General features: G+C 39.3%; 1 protein-coding gene across 9 annotated transcripts in view; it reads left to right on the top strand.

Annotated features, from left to right (window-relative positions):
* Positions 1-19612, top strand: part of LOC135489670 (transcription factor 7-like 2) — a 212262-nt gene that overhangs the window by 122648 nt on the left and 70002 nt on the right. For 8 of the 9 annotated variants that reach the window (XR_010447198.1, XM_064775176.1, XM_064775168.1 and 5 more), the window contains exon 5: positions 1380-1436. The exons of the other annotated variant lie outside the window; for it this stretch is intronic. Coding sequence is in view for 7 of the 8 variants with exons in the window: in XM_064775176.1 (XP_064631246.1) it covers positions 1380-1436 (57 nt within the window). In the remaining variant the exon portion in view is untranslated. The remainder of the gene's footprint in view (positions 1-1379; positions 1437-19612) is intronic. 9 annotated transcript variants of the gene reach the window in all.

Here is a 19612-nt window from a genome sequence, read left to right as displayed (position 1 = left end):
CCGAGGGGGAGTGAAACTCTGTTAGAATCTGTAACTCGTTGGGTGTGTTTGTGATGTGGCACCCACAACACTGGGGACCCCAAAAGGGGAAACCTTTTGGATTATCAACTGTAAAATGTAAGTAAAACTGTTGAAAAATATGATACATTACAAAGTGGTTATTTTTGATTTCAGTCCATTTAGAGCATTTTCTCTGAATTTTAGATGTATTCCCATGTGGCTACTAGCTACTCAGTGCTGTTGATGTCGTTCTATCTCAGCTTTTAAATGTTATAGCGGGCTTCTTACTAACATTAGTTAATCTACCTCATATTGGCAAATTGCCTTGCCTGGGACTTTGGATTGCCTGCCCTTTTGCTCTACTGATTGAGCTGTTGAAGTTTCCCTGTTTCTGTGAACTTTGTAACACCAGTCATTAGAGCCAACTGCCTTAGACTAGGCATGGCTTTCCCTAAATGAATATTATTAGCATGATAGCCTTGGTCATTAAATGTGTTTCTACCTTCCTTTTGATCAGGATCAAGCGCTTGTGACATTACCTCAATTGCCTGTGACATTGCCTGTAATTTATTAAGGATTAACAAAATGATACATTTGATGTTGAAAAGTACATCGATATAGCCATCTCACGGCAGCTAATCATTCGGTCTGTGATAACATATTTATGTGTGGTTTGTTTCGTAGTTATTGAAAAACTAATCCATCTCTTTGATGTCCATAAGTTATCTCTATCAGAACAAACCATTCTTTGTGAGATAATTGATCTGGACGAAATATCATTGGAAAATATCATTTCTTTCGATGAAATTATTCTCATTTATCAGAATTGCTAATTACGTTGTATTTAGCTATTACCCGGTGATTTTGTTATCAGTCATTTTAATGGAGTTTATGCTTTGGTGATGCTGATAGAAAATTTGTCAAACTGTAGCCTTGAGTTATAGAAACCCATGTGAGATTGTTACATCATCAGTATATCCCTTTATATGACAATTTAAGGAACCGATACCTGACTGGCCGTATTGCATGGTTGTATCACCAAACACTGCAAGGGTGGTGCTAAAATGTTGGCAAAAAAGCCTGGTGCCTCGCCATGGTTCTGTAGCTGTGCGAGAAGTGCAGCTCCATCTGAGCACTGTTTCATAGATGCCAACAGTGATGTATTAGTTTCTATTCCAAATAAATTGCCTTACCATATGATATACCCCATGTACCAAGACCTGGAGGGGAGTCATACGTCTAGAAAGTTATCTTCTCTTACTACCCTTCTTATTTCTATGTTTTGAAGTCATCCTGTTACAACATAAATGGCTCCAACATTTTGAAAACCTTGACACGTTTTCATGAAAAATAATTTTTTCTCTTCTTTCTCTTTGTAGGTAAGTACCAGTTTACCTTTTCCAATGCCAAAGAAACTCTCAGACACATCTCCATGGGTAAGTTATGTTTATTGTTCTTCTGTTTTATAACTTCTTGGCTGATTTTCATATCGCAGGAGAAACGCTTGCTGAAAGACAGTATTTCGATTGGCAGCAGCTGCCTCAAAAACTAAGCAAGTTTCTAACTTCTCATGATCCAGATGTTTTAAAAATTGCTGGCACTCCCTGATCAAATTTGATAGAACCGAGTGAAGATGGATAGATTTGGATGAGTCTTCTATGAGTAAACTGTGTCATTCACAACAGCCTACGCTCTCCTGGCGCTACAGATTGTGCCTTCCTACGATTTGATCCCCGTCTAATGAAATCAAAATACTCTCACGTCAAATTTGTGTCGTCTGCGAGTGAGAATACGGCGGGAAGTCATCCGATTGCTCGTTTTTATCGATCTATCATGTCTATTGTATGTTTATTTAAGGATCCTCTGACCATTGATTCAGAATGAAAATGTCAAAATGAAATCTCGAGGGATTTCCCCGAGACAGGCTCGTTGGCCACTTGAAATGTCTCGCAACTTTCTGAAAAAGTACATGTAGGTTTTGATGGGAGGTTACTGAACCCATGCAGTGAATTGGGAAAAGTTTCCAGTATTTTCGACCTGTGTGGACAGAAGTGGGTCCCTGCAGTTTTGTGGCACTATGAATCCTCCTCCCCAGCACGCCTTTGATCAAGTGTATTTTAGGAACGTTTCAAGGCCTTTCTGTGGGAGGATGCTATAGTTGTATCTTCTTAGTTGTAAACACTGGCTAACTTCATGAACAAAAATTGACCCCAACTACTTTGGTTAAGAAACAAAGCAGGGAACTAATTTCTATATATTTTCGCCTAAAGCCACTGTCTTTGAATCCCAGTACCATTCCCAAACTCTTTGCTCTGATGAACATGTCTCCTTGTCACATCATCCCACTCCTTCCAACATTGTGTTGGCCATCCCTCGAGTCTGTGTCCTATTGGCCTAACCCTCGGTGAGCTCCAAGGTAGTAAAAGGCACCTAATTAGCACGGCCGCAGAGCTTGGCGACTAATATGTTCGCCGGTCAATGAGCAGACCACGGTTCCTTTTCAATATGTTCATGGCTACGAGAGCGTCTTTCTTAGCATCGTGACCGATAGAAAGTACGGTTTGACTAGATCGTCTTTGAAGTTGGGCATTAGGATAAGTCGGTGGTGAACCTGAGGTTAGCAAAAATTTGCTTTGACCTCATATCTACAGCTTTAGATGCTATTATGTGGTGTACGCAGTATGGTTCGGATATTTAACCCTTTTAGGCTGCCATCCGTAGAGTGTTTGCTCGTTTGCCTAAATCCTGTTTTGTTTATAAGAAGAAGTTTGGATGAATGTTGTATTTTGAGATGATCGATCGGTTACATCAGTCCCTGGCCTCGGTCAGGTTATGTCTTTCAACTTCCCAATCAAAAATGAAACACGCTCGTTCGTCAGCTAGAGTCATGGTTATAAGTTGTCTGTGCTTGTTTGACATTTTCGAGTTATCACTATGAAGACAAATTGATTGATTTTGTATTTTAAATACAGCAAGTCTCAATTACAATCAATACCATATCATACAACTAAAAACCTGGAGGGGAATTTTGAGTCTGATGAGAGGCATGATTTTCTTTTTTCTTCTTACTGTCAGACGATGTGGGTGCAAATATTTGAAATGGGAATTTGATCTCACTGCCTGTGTGAAGGTTGGGTTAGTGGGGTATAAGGCCTTTTGACTAGTTACATGATTCAATAATTTTGACACTCAATTATCGATGATCAGTAAATGTGCATTGAATGCCAATCATAACAGTATTTGGTCAGATCTCCTCTTAGGTTACATTAACACCTAAATGTGTGAACTGCATAATTCGGCGTACAGTAATCTGTACTTTAAGCCATGTGCTCCGGCCTGAAAGTTACTCTGTGATGTCACACAGTGAGAAGCCGTTGCAATTTCATAATGTTGTTGACACCACAGAAATGCCTCTTGCATACATGAATATGTGCATAATAGCTGACAAAGTCAGTCAGTGCATTGGGTTGATGCAGCTGTATATTAATTCCATACTGATCGAGATTCTGCATATATCTTTCATGTTAAAGATCAAAGGTGCATAGGTATGTGTTGTTATTGTCCATGTAACTGATACTCCAGTTTGAAAATAGCCACGGAATGAGAGCTTCGGCAACATTCTAGCAGTTTCGATACCAACAAAAATCAAGTTTGTTCGAGACGTTAAAAAAGCTTTGAAGGGGTGTGACTGTTGGATCAGGTTTCAAAGCAAATGAAGTAGGTTGCTTTATGGATATAAAATAGAGTCATATACAGTTCTGTATACATATTTTGATTAGGTAGGTGGGGTGTCGGGTTCACAATTAGAAAGTGTTAAATAAAACCTGATAAGTTGATAAGTGTCTTTAAAAGTAAAAGAAAACAAAGTCCTTACCCTTTTCCAAAATACATATTTCCTTATTTCAAAATATCAAATTCCTTATTTCAAATTGTAAAATTCTGCATGACAAAATATCAAAGTTTTGCTCCTTTCATTTGCCTTGGGGAAGGGAGAGGCTGCGATGGTCATTCTCGTGATAAAAGAGCAAAACCACTGGAGTATGGCTGGGACCCATGAGACTGCTGGTCGACGGGAGGAGGGTTTCCAGGGCCAAAGACGAATCATTCCTTTGCTTGATCTTTATCATACCTTGCTACTGAACCAATCAAAATCATTTCATGAGTGTGATGTTGAGCGCCCACATACAGCGGATACAGGATTGAGCCCATCCTCTCATTAATATCATGAGTATACTGCGATATGTACATTCCATTCACTAATGACGTGATGTTCTATTCTGTGATGTCTCTCCCCCTGGAGCAGTGTTGGCCAAGCATCACCCTAGCAAACAAAGGTCATGGGTTCATATCCTCATCAAACATGACATTGCCCCTTTGCAATGCCCGGTATGCGCTTGCAGCTAATACAAATATTTGGCAAAAAAAATCTCTATTGAAAAATTACAGGAGAATGTTGGTAATTTAGTGGCCTGGAAAACAGAAATTTTGCCATTGGTGGGATTCTGGTATCTTAGTTGGGGATGTTGATTTCGAATTTGACGTGTAACAGTATGGATATTTGTAATAGTATGGATATTTGAAGCTACTTTTGTAGTTTCGTCGGTAATCTTAGATATTATCTCTCTGCAGGTCGGACAGGCTCCTCGATCCTGCCACAAAGAATATGGCACTGCCCTCTCTGAAAGCAACTGCTTCCTCGGGTGCTCCAGTTTCCGCCTACATTCTGTAACGAATCAAATAAATTTTTACTTGATCTTTGATAGTTTTGAGCTTTATGGGTAGAGAAGAACGCAACTGCAAAACTTTCCTAATGAACTAACCATCCTGACATTGTTTTGGTCTGTCCCCAGCAACACAAAGGGGCATTTCTTGAGTTGGGAGTCGACTCGGCTGAAATTGAATTGCCTTGTCATCGAAATGCTTCTGGAGGGAAACGCAGATCAAATGGTACGTCAGCTTTGATATTCTAATTGATTTATCAAATGCCATAGGTCATCCTCGATCCAATCGAACGGGTGTAGGCTGACCGCAGAAATATTCAAAATGTGCCGCTAAATAGATTAGGACAATGTGTGGACGTTGGGAGGTCAAGTTCTGTCACAAATATACAGTAAAGGTTGGTTTAGCATGTTTAGAGAGCTCAGAATTCTTTCTGAAGTAAAGGAATGACTTTATTCTTTCCACGAACCCACGAATGTTCTTGAAATGTGAGTTCGATATTGACAACAGAAAATATTATGAAGCCAATTTCGTATCATTGGTGGAAAGTACATCCCTCAAATTTGGCAAAAATATTTTGTGTGTTTAGCCTCTTGAAACACACTAATGCAAGCTAATTGTAGTCAAATTGACACAATTTTAGTTCCAATTGGTAAGACACATAAGATTTCACCCTCGAAATTGTATTTTTGGTTGGTTGGCTATTTCGTTTATCATTTAAACAAATGCCCCCAGCAAGGTCATCATGTCTCGAAATCATAATCAGACTTCTGTCCCTGCCGATAATTGTTTTGAAATTTCAAAGAATTTTGTATTTAGTTTTGTTTCATGCAGATTATATCATTTCAAGACCAATTGGTCAATTCCAGTCTCTTCAACAAATTTGCCTCAATGAGTTTAGGTACTGATATCATTGCTAGGAGGCACTGTTGATATTTTCCTGAAAACTGAAACAAAATCTATATATTTCACACCTTTGCATTTATTATTCATGTATGAAATATCACACGGTGATGATGAAATCGGGATAGTTTCCATATTTAACAATGGGTGTCGCTATGATTGTTAAAGTAAATTCTATTGTCTTTGTGTAAGATATGAATATATAGAATGTTCAACTAGTTATTGGTGGCACTGTTTGCAGTGTTATTTCTTTTCTTTTTTTTGTTGGGGGGGGGGGGGGGGCTTTTGACCACAGAGATAGATTTGAAATCTGTTTCTCAGTGGCCCCAATCATAAGAGTCTCGATTTCTAGAATAAATACTCATTTGTCATCATGATACATTCAGTAAATATTCAAACTGAAGTCAAAGTCAAGATGAGCACATAGTCCCTTGGCCATTTCATCATAATCAATCTTCTTAGCGTGGTGACAATTGCAATGGAGAAAGACGCATCGGTTTATCTAGAGCTGGGTATTTCTCTTGAATAGAAAACAGCATTATTGCTAGTACCCTAGTGTTTACGGAACAATGGGTTAAGACCTCAGTACATTTCATTTGTCGAGATCTCGTATGTCATAATCAGTATACAACAAGTAAAAGGTGCTAGATTTCTCGAAATGTATGTTGGTATTGTTGATCGGACAAAGGGTTAATATGGACATCGGAAGATGGTTACAATATGTTCTTCCCATCACGCTTTGTTCTCATCTACTGTGGCTACTGTCGGCCCGATGATTCTGTATGCATGGCAGTCCCCGTGTTTGTAGACTAACTTATTATTTGTGTATAATCAGGCAATGCTTTGATCTCGCGAACCACTTCCACATGATGCATCCCTGATTATGACAAACTCGCTTTCATGAGCAGACTCGCGGAGGAACAAGAAAATTACTCGGCCAGGATGGTGGTTGTGGCGGCAAGGCCGAGTCCATTGCACACTTTGAAGAAATGACGCTCTTCCCCTCGTCGTGATTACCAGACGTTATACACGAGGTCATTATAGCCAATTTGGATTTGAATTTATTGAAGTCAAGTCGTCGAAGTCAAATTAGCTTAAGTAAATATGTTGAAAAGGACGGGGAAGAGATTATATAATTTTTGCTGAACGGTTGTTTTCATGATGACTTTTGATGTTCGAATGTGGAAATGTGAAAATTATCTATGATAGGTTGTTTTTTTCTCTTAGTTAGAAACCTGGTTTTGAAATGGGATGTGTACGAGGGTGGTTGCTCAGTTTTCGTTAAGTTTCTTTTGATCAGTATTTGCATACTTCTCGGAAGAATGCTCGAAGAAGCTTTCTAGGGAACTCACTGCTTCTTTGTTGAGTTGAAGAGAATTAGGACCATATCATGTAAATGGTTAGTCAATATGTGTTGAGATTTCTGACTGGTGGACTATAGGCACAAGCCAGGTTGGTTAGATTATAGTTACACAAAAAAATTGCTATTGGTATCTCTCCTATCTCAAAGTAGATGGGAACTTTTCCAGCTTTTATAAGAGTGTGTAATTATCACTGAATCAAACGCAACCCACTGCGCTTACTAGTCACCTAATGTTTTCCAAACTACACCCCCAGCTCTTGCTTATAGCCCACTTTAACTTTATGGAGGGAATGTCTGTCCAGTAGTCTTTCCTATGAGCTACAATGTAACATATTCCAAGAACACATTGGGGCATTAGCAGGGAGAGAGTGAGTGGACAACCTTGAAAACAAAGATGAAACCGTTAAGGTCTATCCGTCTTTCTCCTACCCTTGACTACTCTCATCATTAGCTTCAAATGTTACACCTCAGTAGGTCGGGCCGTCATCGCTTCTTCTCGAGACGAGATTGTCAGGAGGTTAGAAAATGCCCTGTAGCTGTTGTGATGCCGCATAAAAAAAATGTAGTACGGTTACAACTGGCGACCTGGAGCGTTTGGCTTTGCCCTGCGCGTGTGTCGCTAGTTAGGGCCCCATTAAGAAGAATTACTCTGTCGGCTTTAGTCGAGAAACAACTTGTGATGTTTATTCGAGTAATGGTCGCGAGATCAAAGCCTGCGATATGTTTTAATTAGATCCGAATGCGCGCTCGGCTCGGTCAGACACTATGCCGACACTATGCCGCAATGACTCGTTCATTCTGTATGAATTTGGATGAATTAGTAATGGCAGTCTTGGCGTTGTGTGAAGAGAGACATATGATAATGATGCATCAGAAAGTAAGACCAGTAGGTCTGTTGAGGCACTGAGTTAGCATCCAGCATGGTTTCTAGAAGTTTGAAAACAACAGAGGACACCAGCAGTAGAGTTGTTTACAGTTGTCTAGTCTGAACAACTGAATCATTTATCAGCTGGTCCCAGCATCTACATTCTGAAGTAACCTCTGCTTACACCAAGACTGGTCCACTGCATCTCATTTCCAATGTAGGAGATCGATATTCAATACAGGCCGGGCAATGTTGAGAAATGTATTAGGTTGAGTGTGCATTGAGGGAGCATGTTTCGATATATGTGACAATCGTCATAAACATGATAAATGGAATGAAAATGAGAACGGTGGAATTCATCATAGTCAGGTGTTCGAACATCCATAGCTGATTCACAACTGAAATGGGCTCGACCTGGCCGGATTTTGATAGGATTTATCAGTCAAGGTCTTGTATAAAAAAAGCGCATCACATTTCAGTTTGAACTGGAGTATAAATTTGCCCCATGAAAACTTTTAAAATATGTAAGATTTGGAATTATAAGAAACTTTGTATTATTGTAATTTGTTTGTGAATTTAGATTAGTTTTACTCGATCCATAAAAGTGTTATGATTAGAGTTTTCAACTTTTCACAAGAAATTCAATCTTTTGTCATCAATTTTAAAATTTTCTCTGAAATAGTCTGTGCCATTAGGGGGCCTATGCTGTTACCATGAAATTAAACCCCTCGCCTAATCCATATTGGAAATTGTGAAGGGTCTTTTCTTTAACGTGATTGATGTACTAAGTAAGGACATGTATGTGGAAAGGGATTAAAAGGGGAAGGGTCCTTTGAAGTCGGGTCTGTATCAGAATGAGTTGGGCAAAATGTTGCAAACATTAATATATTCAGAAGCATAGATATCTACTAGAAATCATGTCTGCTTAGATTGGGATGGACTCTGACAGTACTCCCCGGGGAGCATCACCAGGTCGGAGAAAGATTTAACTGAAAGTAGCCAGAAGGTTTTAACAAAATCAATTTGATTCTCGAAAATGCTTCTCCGTATTTAACTCCCTGGCCAAAGGATGTAAAACTTGGTGATCCATTTAACAAGATGTGTTAGTCGGTCCGGTTAAAAGATTTGGACATGTTTGGATTAATTTCAAAGGTTGCGAAAGTTTTGTGATAGTTTTGCGACAGCCAGCATCCTCTTGTTCTTCTAGACAACTAACTGTCTGTTTGTTAACCCTTGGTTGTGAGGAGGGTAGCTTAAAAATTCTGCTGGCGTCTATAGCCATTCCAATGTGACCAAAAGTAGCCGAGTACAGAAATCCATTTTGGTCCTCATGGACCAAGTTGCAATTCAAATTCAAATTACAGTCAAAAAGACGCCAGTTTACAGCTTACTCTAAAAGTGGAACAGTTCTACCTGGCACCTCGTTCAGATAAAAGAAGTTCAAAAGAAGATTCCCTGTTTGTGATCTTCTCTTTGGTTTGAGAGCTGTCCTTCAAATGTTTTCAGAATCCATGATCTATCAGCCAACAAGGGGAAATTATTCTTCTGAACATCGGAAATAATCATAAAAAGATGACGAATATTTTTGATTGAGGAGAGAAGGTCACAGTATATCTGTATAAGGAGTCTGTAAGAGTAATTTTGATGATTTTTTCCAAGTTCAAATAAACATGCGAGTCAGTTATTAATATGCGGAATCAAGTGCGGGCTGGAGTTGAAAAGGTTTTTGGTCTCTGGATATCTTGGTTCTTCACAAGTCCTTGTGGCACTTTTGATGTGGGCCAGCGTCGTCGGTATGCTCGTCATGCCTCCTGCTGACATCAAAGACGCACAGACAAACAACGCTAATAAGCCAGGAGGAGAAATCAAAGGTGAAATGTAAATGTCGCCTTTATTATTTCAAAATTAATCACTTTAAAAGATGCGACTTTGTGGTCGGGCATTATTCTTAAAATCTAATAATTCATAATCGTCATTTTTGAAAAAGGAAGAAAACTCGTTATTTACCGAAAAACCCGGGGTTGCATTATCATCCTAATTTGGACACATGGTTGCCTTTGAAAGTCGTAATTTGCCGAGAGTTTTGTGACCTCTGAGAAATCTCGGAGGAGAAATACAGACCTGGGAAAAACTGTTTTGAATAGGATTATGGGTGTTGTTCTGGCCATGCATATGATTTGAGACGCGGCATTGGCGTGTTTGCATTTTTAACCCATTCCTTGTGCGTTGGTCGAGACAATGAGAATGTTACAATGTGATGTTGTAGACACTCGTGTCTGGCTACAGAATGATTATGAGAAAGTATTGCAACATCTGCAGCTTTGAATGTAGCAATATCGATGTGAATTTTATGTTGGGGGGGACTGGTGGTTAACGCAGAAGCATCCTGTGTTGTTAGGCCTGTTTTTGGGTTACAGGGCTCAGAGATCATGCCAGCGATCTCACCAGAAATCCTACCTGCCATGAGGGAAATTGGACTAGGGGAGGATGGTCAGGCCCTGATGACAAATCTGTAAGAAGCAAAAATTGCCACATCTGCTTTGTTAGATTTAAAACGTTTCCTGCCTTTATTTTCCGATAAGTAAAGCGCAGATGAGCTACTAGGTCGAGTGCAATCTGAAACTCAATTGAATTTGAAACCTGGAAACAAACATTGAATTGTAAAATGCTGGTGAAGTGCTTCCATCAGCATTTTGAAACCATTTCTTTTAATTTACGTGCGTTACTCAGTGAGTTATGGAATGTAGTGTCCTGAATTATCGAATGACTTCTGCATTAAATCCTGAATAGGCCCCCATAAAAGCTTTTCACGTACAGTAGTAGCGTGAGACATTGGAACAAAAAACAAAAGTGGAAAGTTTCATTTTGACATTTTTGTGATTGATCTTGCATGTGGTTTATGAATCGTAGGACAATTCGATTGAAAATTGAATGTTCGTTTCTATCAAGTTATTTTACGGTGTTTCAATAACTTTCTTCCTTTCTGCTCACGTCTTATTGTCTCATCACGGGACGCCACAGAAATTTCATTTCGCTCATGATCTCGTCTCCTGCGGGTAACTTTTTTATGCCGCTAAATTGCTTTATACAACAAAACGACGGCAATAACCCAAAATTGAATTTATTTGCTCTTTCCGTGTTGCATGCAAAGCAGTATTGCATGGAAAAAATCCCGCTTGCATTGCAGTTGTATTTGAAAGCAGTGCAGTTCATCATTTTGTTGATCGCCATGCTACACTCTCGAGGATCTTGACAATTTTTTTGTCACGTTCTATTGTGTGGGTTGCCTTTTATCAACTTTTTCAATGAACATCTATTAACTTCCCAAAAAGATTCTTGAAATTGTGAATTTACGGCACTGGTTTGTTTAAGTTGGTAGATCGAGTTAACTGGCAGCGTGCTGTGTTAAGAATCGTCTCTGAGATGCGCTGATTTATTTGTGAAAACCTCCTTAAAAAATTCTCTGATGACACTAGAACATAGCAGGAATGGTTTGTGAAATGCTGGTTTTAGAAAGGTTTTTAGATCAAGTTTTGTGTGTGACTTTGTGTCAATATTATTTCCTAAATTTTGAGCATCCTGCTATGCTGCGACTTAAACTCATGGATGTAGTCTTAGGTTTTATTACACTGATATTTTGAACACAGATCTGGTGGCAGCTGATCAGATTTGTACTCAACTTCAGTTAAGATTTTGCACGTAATTTTGTAGCCTATCAAATGCCTTAAATCTGGGACACTCTCTCATTTGTTTTCGATTCGCGCATTCAAGAGTAACCCTTTAGTTGTATTAACTCCGCATGTTCTAAAACCTGTGCTTTGAAAAACTCATTAATTTATCCGAGATTTTAGACTTTGAAGAATAAAACTAACGCTTTTTAGGTGCCATCTTGCAATATTTTGCACTTGGCGGCACGTGGGTTGACCCATCCTCCTCCCTTTGATATCCACTTTCATGACAATTTTCGTCTTTCTGATCCAGCAACTTCTGAGATGGGAAAAGCGCGGTGGCTTTATGACAAATGAATGTGATTTTGGGAGGGATATATTGATACTTTCCATGATGTGTCTTCCCATGAGGAAAAATATGACCCCTTTAGTGTCCCCCATCTCAAAAGAGTGAAAAAACTTTGTGCTTAAAAGATTGGAAAGATTTTAAAATTATTATCTGAAAAAAATTTGTTTGGTGTGTTTGAAGTTCATTCTTGTTACGACGGTTTATTTCTGTCTGAAATCCAACCTATAATTATCATTATCATTGTTTAATTAACATAAAATGTGATTGTAGTATTTTGATACAGTCGGAGACTGCAGACATTTTGATGATATACAGACAGAATCCTGTTTTCCTTGGTGAGAAAATCAGTCATAGACCATAGACCGTCAGCCTTCTGCCCCATGCAATATGTGCCTGAGTACCCTTGGCGGCATTCTACATGTTTGAAGCCCTTGAATTTCAAACCTATGATATCAGTTTTCTAAAAAGAATTGTCACAGGTTTTCCGATTCAAGCTGGTCTTTTCTGTGTCGGAGATATACAACAAAGGTTATATCAAAGGGAGAATTCGCCGTCTTATTTGCTTGATGTTGGCAAACGCGGAGATGGTGGTCGACATAATTATTATGATTATTCCAGTCGAGACATTATCATATCTGAATACGTTAAACATCGATTTGGAATCTGACAAATCACACTGCTTTGCTCCGCAGCGGTGATGTCATCTTGGGGTGGGATTAGCGGCTGCAGCACTCCTATCACGGCCATCGTTAAGACATCAATTACCCTGGGAGCCATTATCATGTTTATAGAACGTAAAAAACCTAAAATAATCCACGGTCACCTCATTGATTATTTATGAACCTCTTGTGAAAGACCACGGAGAAAATGGCTGATAATGTTGCAAGGATGTTGGCCCAGTAATACAATAGCGTACGTCAATCAGAGTATCTTGAGAAAAATTGCTCGCCATTCGGAATTATTTGGGTAAACAAAACATTGAGATGGACGCAAAGAATCTATCCTTGCTATAATTAAAGTATTGTCATTTGATTGAATCGTGGTATTCTTGGAGAATGTTGGCTCTTGTTCGAATCCTCGGACGATGATTGACAACTTGGTTAAAATCACTCACCTTGGAGCGGGAACCTAAACATGATCTTGTAGAAAAGACACTGCAGTGTTTGCCACTCATAACTTAATATCATAGTAACCTAGACCCCATGATTGACAACTTGGTAAAAGTCTCCACCAATTCGAAAAGGTCGAGGAGATTGTACACAGTGCTGTAGAGAATACACTACAGCGTTCTCCTTCAAAACTGGATGCCATGTTAACCTGTACTCTATCATGGCTGCCCTGACCGGCCCTGGACCCAACTGACTGTCACATTCTGGCTCCCTGTGAAGTTATGGGAATTAAACTGTCCAGAGACAGGCCACTGGCACAAAAGACATGACAATGGCTGTCACAATACCAATGTCCTAAAATTATCCAACAACCAATTACGCATTTACTGGTCATGATGGATGTGATTCCTGCAAAGGCGAGAATGACAGGTCCTTGATTTCTCCCTTCAAAAATTTTGCTTCTCGTTGTCTTGTCTCTACTGCTACTCGAACACCTGAAATTTTTCTTTGAAAGTCTGACAGGGGGTGTGGTCAGTTCAGTACTTCCTGTGATGTATCGGCATGATCTTTTAGTGTGAGGCTCAAACCTTGAAAAAGGGTGTTATATGACCTGCTGTCCGGTTTAAAACTGGCCTTTGCCATTCCCGATGAGCACAAATCACTTGATTCGAAATCCCGCTTAAATATGGATGGAGAACCAAACACGAGAGCGATTTCCAGCCCATTTCAGGAGTGACCAAATGCCCTTTCTTAAAACTGTTTCAACTATTTTGCTGTTTGTACGTAACTCTGCCAATTTGAATGGCAGAACTCTCTGATTTGGTGTCTTCTCATGGCATTGCTTGTAAAATGACATGATAATCATCTTCAAAAATGGTATTCAAAACTGAGGGTGATCTGAAAAAGCTCTGAAGAATTGAAGGGATGTTTTTGGTGCCTAGAATTTGATGTTGTCCTGAGAAACACCAACAAAAAACGTCAAGACTTACTAAACCATTTTACTCTTGAAAATTACTGTTCAAGTCATAATGGCTGTGGAGATGGAGTGTTGCTGTAAATTTTAAGTCGATCTCCTATATTCTGAGAGTGAAATTCTCGTCAACGATTCCTCACCAAGCAACAGAGAATCAACCCTGTGGTCGTCATGTGGTTCCGTTCACTTCAAGTCACTTCCTCACTCCCGTTAATGAAAGGACACCGCCAGCCCCCCTGAGATGTGATTGTTTTCTCGGCTGCCCGCCACCCCCAGGTCGTCGTCCACTAATTAGTCAACAACTCATCAGGAATTAATTTGATTTCTCTCCGGCATGGTCAAGGCTATTCATTGGTCAAAGAATTATTGCCACTTTCTTAATTTAGCTTTTTTCATGCGATTCATCATAACAAAGACTTGCTCTGTCCTCGCTTCTAATTTGTAAAATTGCCTGGGATCCTTCCTCCGTTTTGGCTTGGACCTTATGTGGGCATTGTCTGGCCATTATGTTCACAGCCTCATGCTTTTAACCCTTTATGAAATTGCCTTAGATGCGTACGTGTTTTATCCATTTTTGCTATGAAGGTGTGTCTGACCATGTCTGCGCTGTTGGTCTCTGTAGCAGTTTGAAAGTTTGGACGACCAGTGACATTTGGGTGGGTGTTTTTAAGTTATCAAAGATGATGCTCTTCAAAGAAGGCTAAGAACTTTTGTTGTCAGAAATATAATCTATCATTGTAGACAAGTTTCTGTTTTGGTCCCACAGAGATGACCTTATCTGTGAATGATAGTTATGAGTTGACAATGAAAACAGCGTTAACATAGCCATGATCATGGAAACTGTGAAACTCCTGCCAATGACCTATACTGCGATAACAAATGGTATCTGAATAACTTTTTTTAAATGTTGAGTTCTTTATAATTCATGATTTCAAGTTATGCATGCGTTTATTCAGGATGGAAATTTCTAATCGGTCATTTCTTCCGTGTTGAGAAAATATAATGAAACGAAATCTCTGCATGGCAGCCTGCGCTTTTGCTCATTGTGGTGTAATGTTGACATTAGCCACCCTATCATTGTGGCTGGGTTTGTAAAGAAACATGGCAGACAGACACGCCAGGCATCTGGCTTGGAAACTGCTGTGTCCTGTCAGGACAGCATTGGGTGAGGGGTTCCTCAGTTTGAGAAAGATGCCTTGGCCTGTAAAAACTCTTACGGGAGGCTTTAGATTTCGACACAAATGTTTCCTGTCAGTAATGTTTGAATTGTGTGTATTCATTGAAACAAATGATATAATGTGGATATATTTTTGGTACCAGTACAAGTCTGAAATTAAGTGAAATAATGAAAATTTTGATGAATAAGTCAGTTTCGAGAATCTCAAGTCCGTTAAAACAAAGTGGAAGGAGTTGAATTTTGCCAAGTTCGTTACAGAAAACAGACCGACTTTTAAGGATTACCTCAAAAATTCCAAATGCAGAAGAAGAAGAAGAAGATAAGAAGAAGGCAGTTGTTGCCCTTGTCCTCCAGAATGAAGGGTTAAAGATGTCTATTTTCCCATTGTCATTATATATCAACTCGCCATATCTTTATACAATTGGTAATATTTCTTGCGTGTATAATGAGCATTTCAGCATCATTATCCGACAAAGTTCTGAGAGGCAGACTTGGAATCACATCTTAACTTTATATTTTGCAGTTTTATCCTACCCCATACCCAGACTAGTCTAACTAAATCGTTTGATCTTAGGACCCAATGTTTATAAGACCTACTTTGAGATTACAAATAATACAAATGGAAATTACAAAACTGAAATGATTTTCTGTCTCGTTGTTTTGTGTTTTTCTCAAAGGAAAATCAGAGTTATTATCTTTGGAATTGACTGGTTGGGTATGTGCTGCCATCTGGGAACTACAAAGTGAACTAATGATGGCGGATCTTTGCTCGCTTTATCACATTTTCATATTGTATTTGTCTTGAGTATTCAAACAATTTTCTGTTAGGTCAACAAAATTTGAGGGTGCTTATGTCTGATTTGGGCAAATTTTTAATGTGGAGATCAAAAATTTATTCGCATTGTGACCTGTTGTAACAAAGGATCAAATTTGGCTCACCGCATGGTGGAAAGGAAATATCTTCATAGGGCCCCCTCCCCGCAGGCCAAGTGCTTGGGGCAAGACATGTGCATCCTATTGATGAACCACAATCTCCAAACCTGTGTCAGTGTTGGAAACTCGTCTCTGTATTGGTCAACATTGACCTAGTCGTTGGAGATTGCTGAATCAAATTGTTCTGTCCATTGACCAGCTAAAAGGATTAATCAGTGATATGTCTACAAACCGAACCAATAGTTCACTCGGAATCGCTTTCATGATATTGATGAAAATATCATGTGACATGACCTGTCTTTCTCAATTTCTCGTCATGTTTAGAAACTTTATCATGGCCTCAGCTGCTCCAGAGGAGCAAATGCCCACCCCCAAGTCTTAGGTGTAGCTGTGTATCTTCAAATGCTTTAATGTCAAATGCCAAAAAGGCTTGGCACTATAATGTCATTTAAAGTCCATGATGCCACTTTGAGAATCTCAATAAAACACCTGGGTATTAATGATTGCTTGAATTTGCATAATTGAACATTTTTGATACAACAATGCTTCAGAAATAATCATCTTTCAGATGCAATTTCATAGCAAATTTGTTAAAAAATAGGATATTTCAATGAAAAACATTTTATAAACAGCCTGTCATTCACAATTGATAGCATTTTGATAGTGAAATGAATGTCAAGCTTAGAGATTTATGTTTTATTATTGAAAATGAACGGGTGGAAGTTGATTACACCGCAGGAACAGAATTTGAAATTGTTTTCTTACAATTACCTCTTTCACAACATTTTGAGGTTCACTGTCTAGTATTTTAATCGTGTAGGAGTAAGGATTTCCAAGCCAGGGTCAGAGTCATTTCTCCAACCAGTTTAATGATATCAGGCAAATATCATGATATAATCTTGTTGTCTGAACAACCATGAAGACGCATTCTGTCAAAAGGACCTTCCATTGCCGTTGGGAATTACACTGATTTTGACGGCGCTTAGGTAGTTTGCGTGTTTGTAGAGAGATCCTTCTAGACTCGGCACCCATTGAAAACGTCTTCATTGGTGCTTCAAACGTCCCCTGCTCCTCTGTCTAATATATGGAAGCGACTTTCAGTTGTGCCTGCAGCCACATCTAAATGAGACTGGAAACGCGAGTGTTGCTCGACAAAATTCACCCTTTGACAGAAAAGAATGGTTTGTTTACATTTTCCAAGACAAAGGTTAGCGAGAAAACGCTAATTACCGTGTAACGTTAATATCGCCGTGGAACTTGTCTCCTAATTGGATAGCGCTTGCTACACCTCGGTGAGCAGCCAAGTTAATTTTGTCACAGTATCCGTCCAACCACTGCCATTACTCCACAAAGGTGAAATGGAGCCAAGACATGACTGAAATCTATTCTAATTGTTTTCATGTTTCGCCAGGTAAAAATGAGCTAGTTATTGTTGTATTTGGTAACTTTATAAGAATGTCATTCCCTTCTTCGAGATCCTATTGTGGCTAATAGTCAGTTCGTTTTACAGTAGTGGAACGGTTGCCCTTGGGAGCGCTACTTGTATGATATGGCAGCATGCGCATGGCGGCCCTGTTGGTTCTTTAATTGTTCAGGCTTGACGTAGCTTTATGTATTGTTACTTTTGCACCCTGAGGGAGCAAGGGTCACCTACAAAGAGCGCGGCGTACTCTGCCATGCCGAGCAAGGCGGCCACGTATGGTCGGCACAATACGGACAGATGAGACCGCTCTGCACTGATGGTGCTAATATCATGTCATGGCGATTTGGTGAATCCCTCGTGGGATGAAGAGCTTGATCTCAGTGTTGTCAATCAACAAATGTACACATTACGCGACCTTTCATGTTTTTGTGCAACGTGATATTATTTTTCTGGTGAAATTGATATGACGAGGAAATCTCCAGGGGAATTTATGATATATTCAAATACCCAACAATACCGAAGTGACCTTGCTTTCACTTCTATCACCAATGTTTAAGCCTTTTCTGTTCAGTCTTATCCCCTTATATCAAGTATAGATACTTGCTTATATTCATCTATTTAATCGTCTGTCCCCGTATAAAGAAACGGCCATCAATATCAAGCCCCTTGCACTCCCCCAAATCAACTTTTCCTGTCTGGAGCTGGCTGTCTAGGATTGACACCTCCTTACTTTCATCCGTCCAATGTTACTCTTCCTCTGACAGCTTCCCACTTTTGTATACCAAGACCGAGCGTCTTAACCTCTTGATGTTTGTCTTCTCATTAGAGGCATTGTGGCACATATTCGGTATACACAAGGAGAGAAAAATCACAAATGGTCAACGCTTGTTGATGCTTCTCTATAAGGCGTCATTTTACAAATGTTGCTGGCGATTTTTCCCGATTGTGTCCTGTTCTGTCCGTTTGATAAAAATATGATGCTTTGACAAGACGCGGAGGACTTCAGATGACGTCCTCTTTGACTTTGAGAAGAATCTTTGTGGCGAAAAGTACCGGTAGTCAAATTGTTGGATGTTTGTTTGGGCACTTTTGCGATGAGAATGGTTATTATGACGTTATGATGTGCTCCTTTGTCTGTCAACCTTGGGAACAAATTCGTTCTGTCTATCGATTTAACCCTTCTAAGTGACCTCGGATTGAATCTTATAAAAATTGCAGCATCAACTTCAGCTCCATACATGAACCATGCATTTCATTTTGATTTTGATTTGAATATTTAATCCAGTTTGATCCGGTATACTTTGTAATTCAAACCAGCTAGGGGAAATAAAAACACATGATCAATACGGCAGCTCACATCGATGTCGGCAATGGAAGATTGTCTGATAAAATATGCGACTTATGTGGACTTATAATACTCCCTCTGCCCTGTGTCTTTAATACTGCTTCAGGATACAGTACTGGCTGAAAAAAACAACCATTGGTTTGGCGTAGACAGAGAGGAGAGCAACCAAACAGATCGAGGAAGATTAGTTCAACCCATGATCAGAGTATATAAGGAAAGAGATCAGCCAAATTTTCTTTTACAATGCGTTTTTGAATTTTTCTAGAAAAATATTTCACCAACTTTTATTTTTGCAATTCTTGCTTGTTCTTGCAACTCACCCCAAAACCCGGGCAAAAGTTTGGTAGTTCACGGTAGCCTAATACATCATATTCCCGCCCAGATGAAAATATACATTTAGGTGTAGTTTTCAATTAAAGCAGCTTGAATTCTTGCCTTGTTGGTTGATAGTTTCCCTAAAGAATTTAATGATGAAATTTGTACTCAAACGATCATCGGGAAAAAAATTGAAAAAAACTCACTTCCTCAAAATTACCATTTTAATTAGAGACAAGGCTCATTATGACAGCCTTAATTCAAGTCGCTCGCCAATTTTTTTATAATTTGATTTCGATTTTTGAAATGCATTTAGGGAGCGTCGGTGGTTGAAAGTGGTCATTAGCTCGCCTCTGTTTGTGTTTCTACCGCTGTCAAAGCAAAGTTCATTTTCGAGTTTAATGTTTCGCCAGAAATGGCGAGCAAAAGTTAAACACTGCCATCTTGTAGCTGCGCCGATCATTTTGAAA

The sequence above is a fragment of the Lineus longissimus genome, chromosome 1 (genome assembly GCF_910592395.1).
Source record: "Lineus longissimus chromosome 1, tnLinLong1.2, whole genome shotgun sequence".
Taxonomy (NCBI): domain Eukaryota; kingdom Metazoa; phylum Nemertea; class Pilidiophora; order Heteronemertea; family Lineidae; genus Lineus; species Lineus longissimus.
This window is presented reverse-complemented; position numbering and strand designations above follow the sequence as displayed.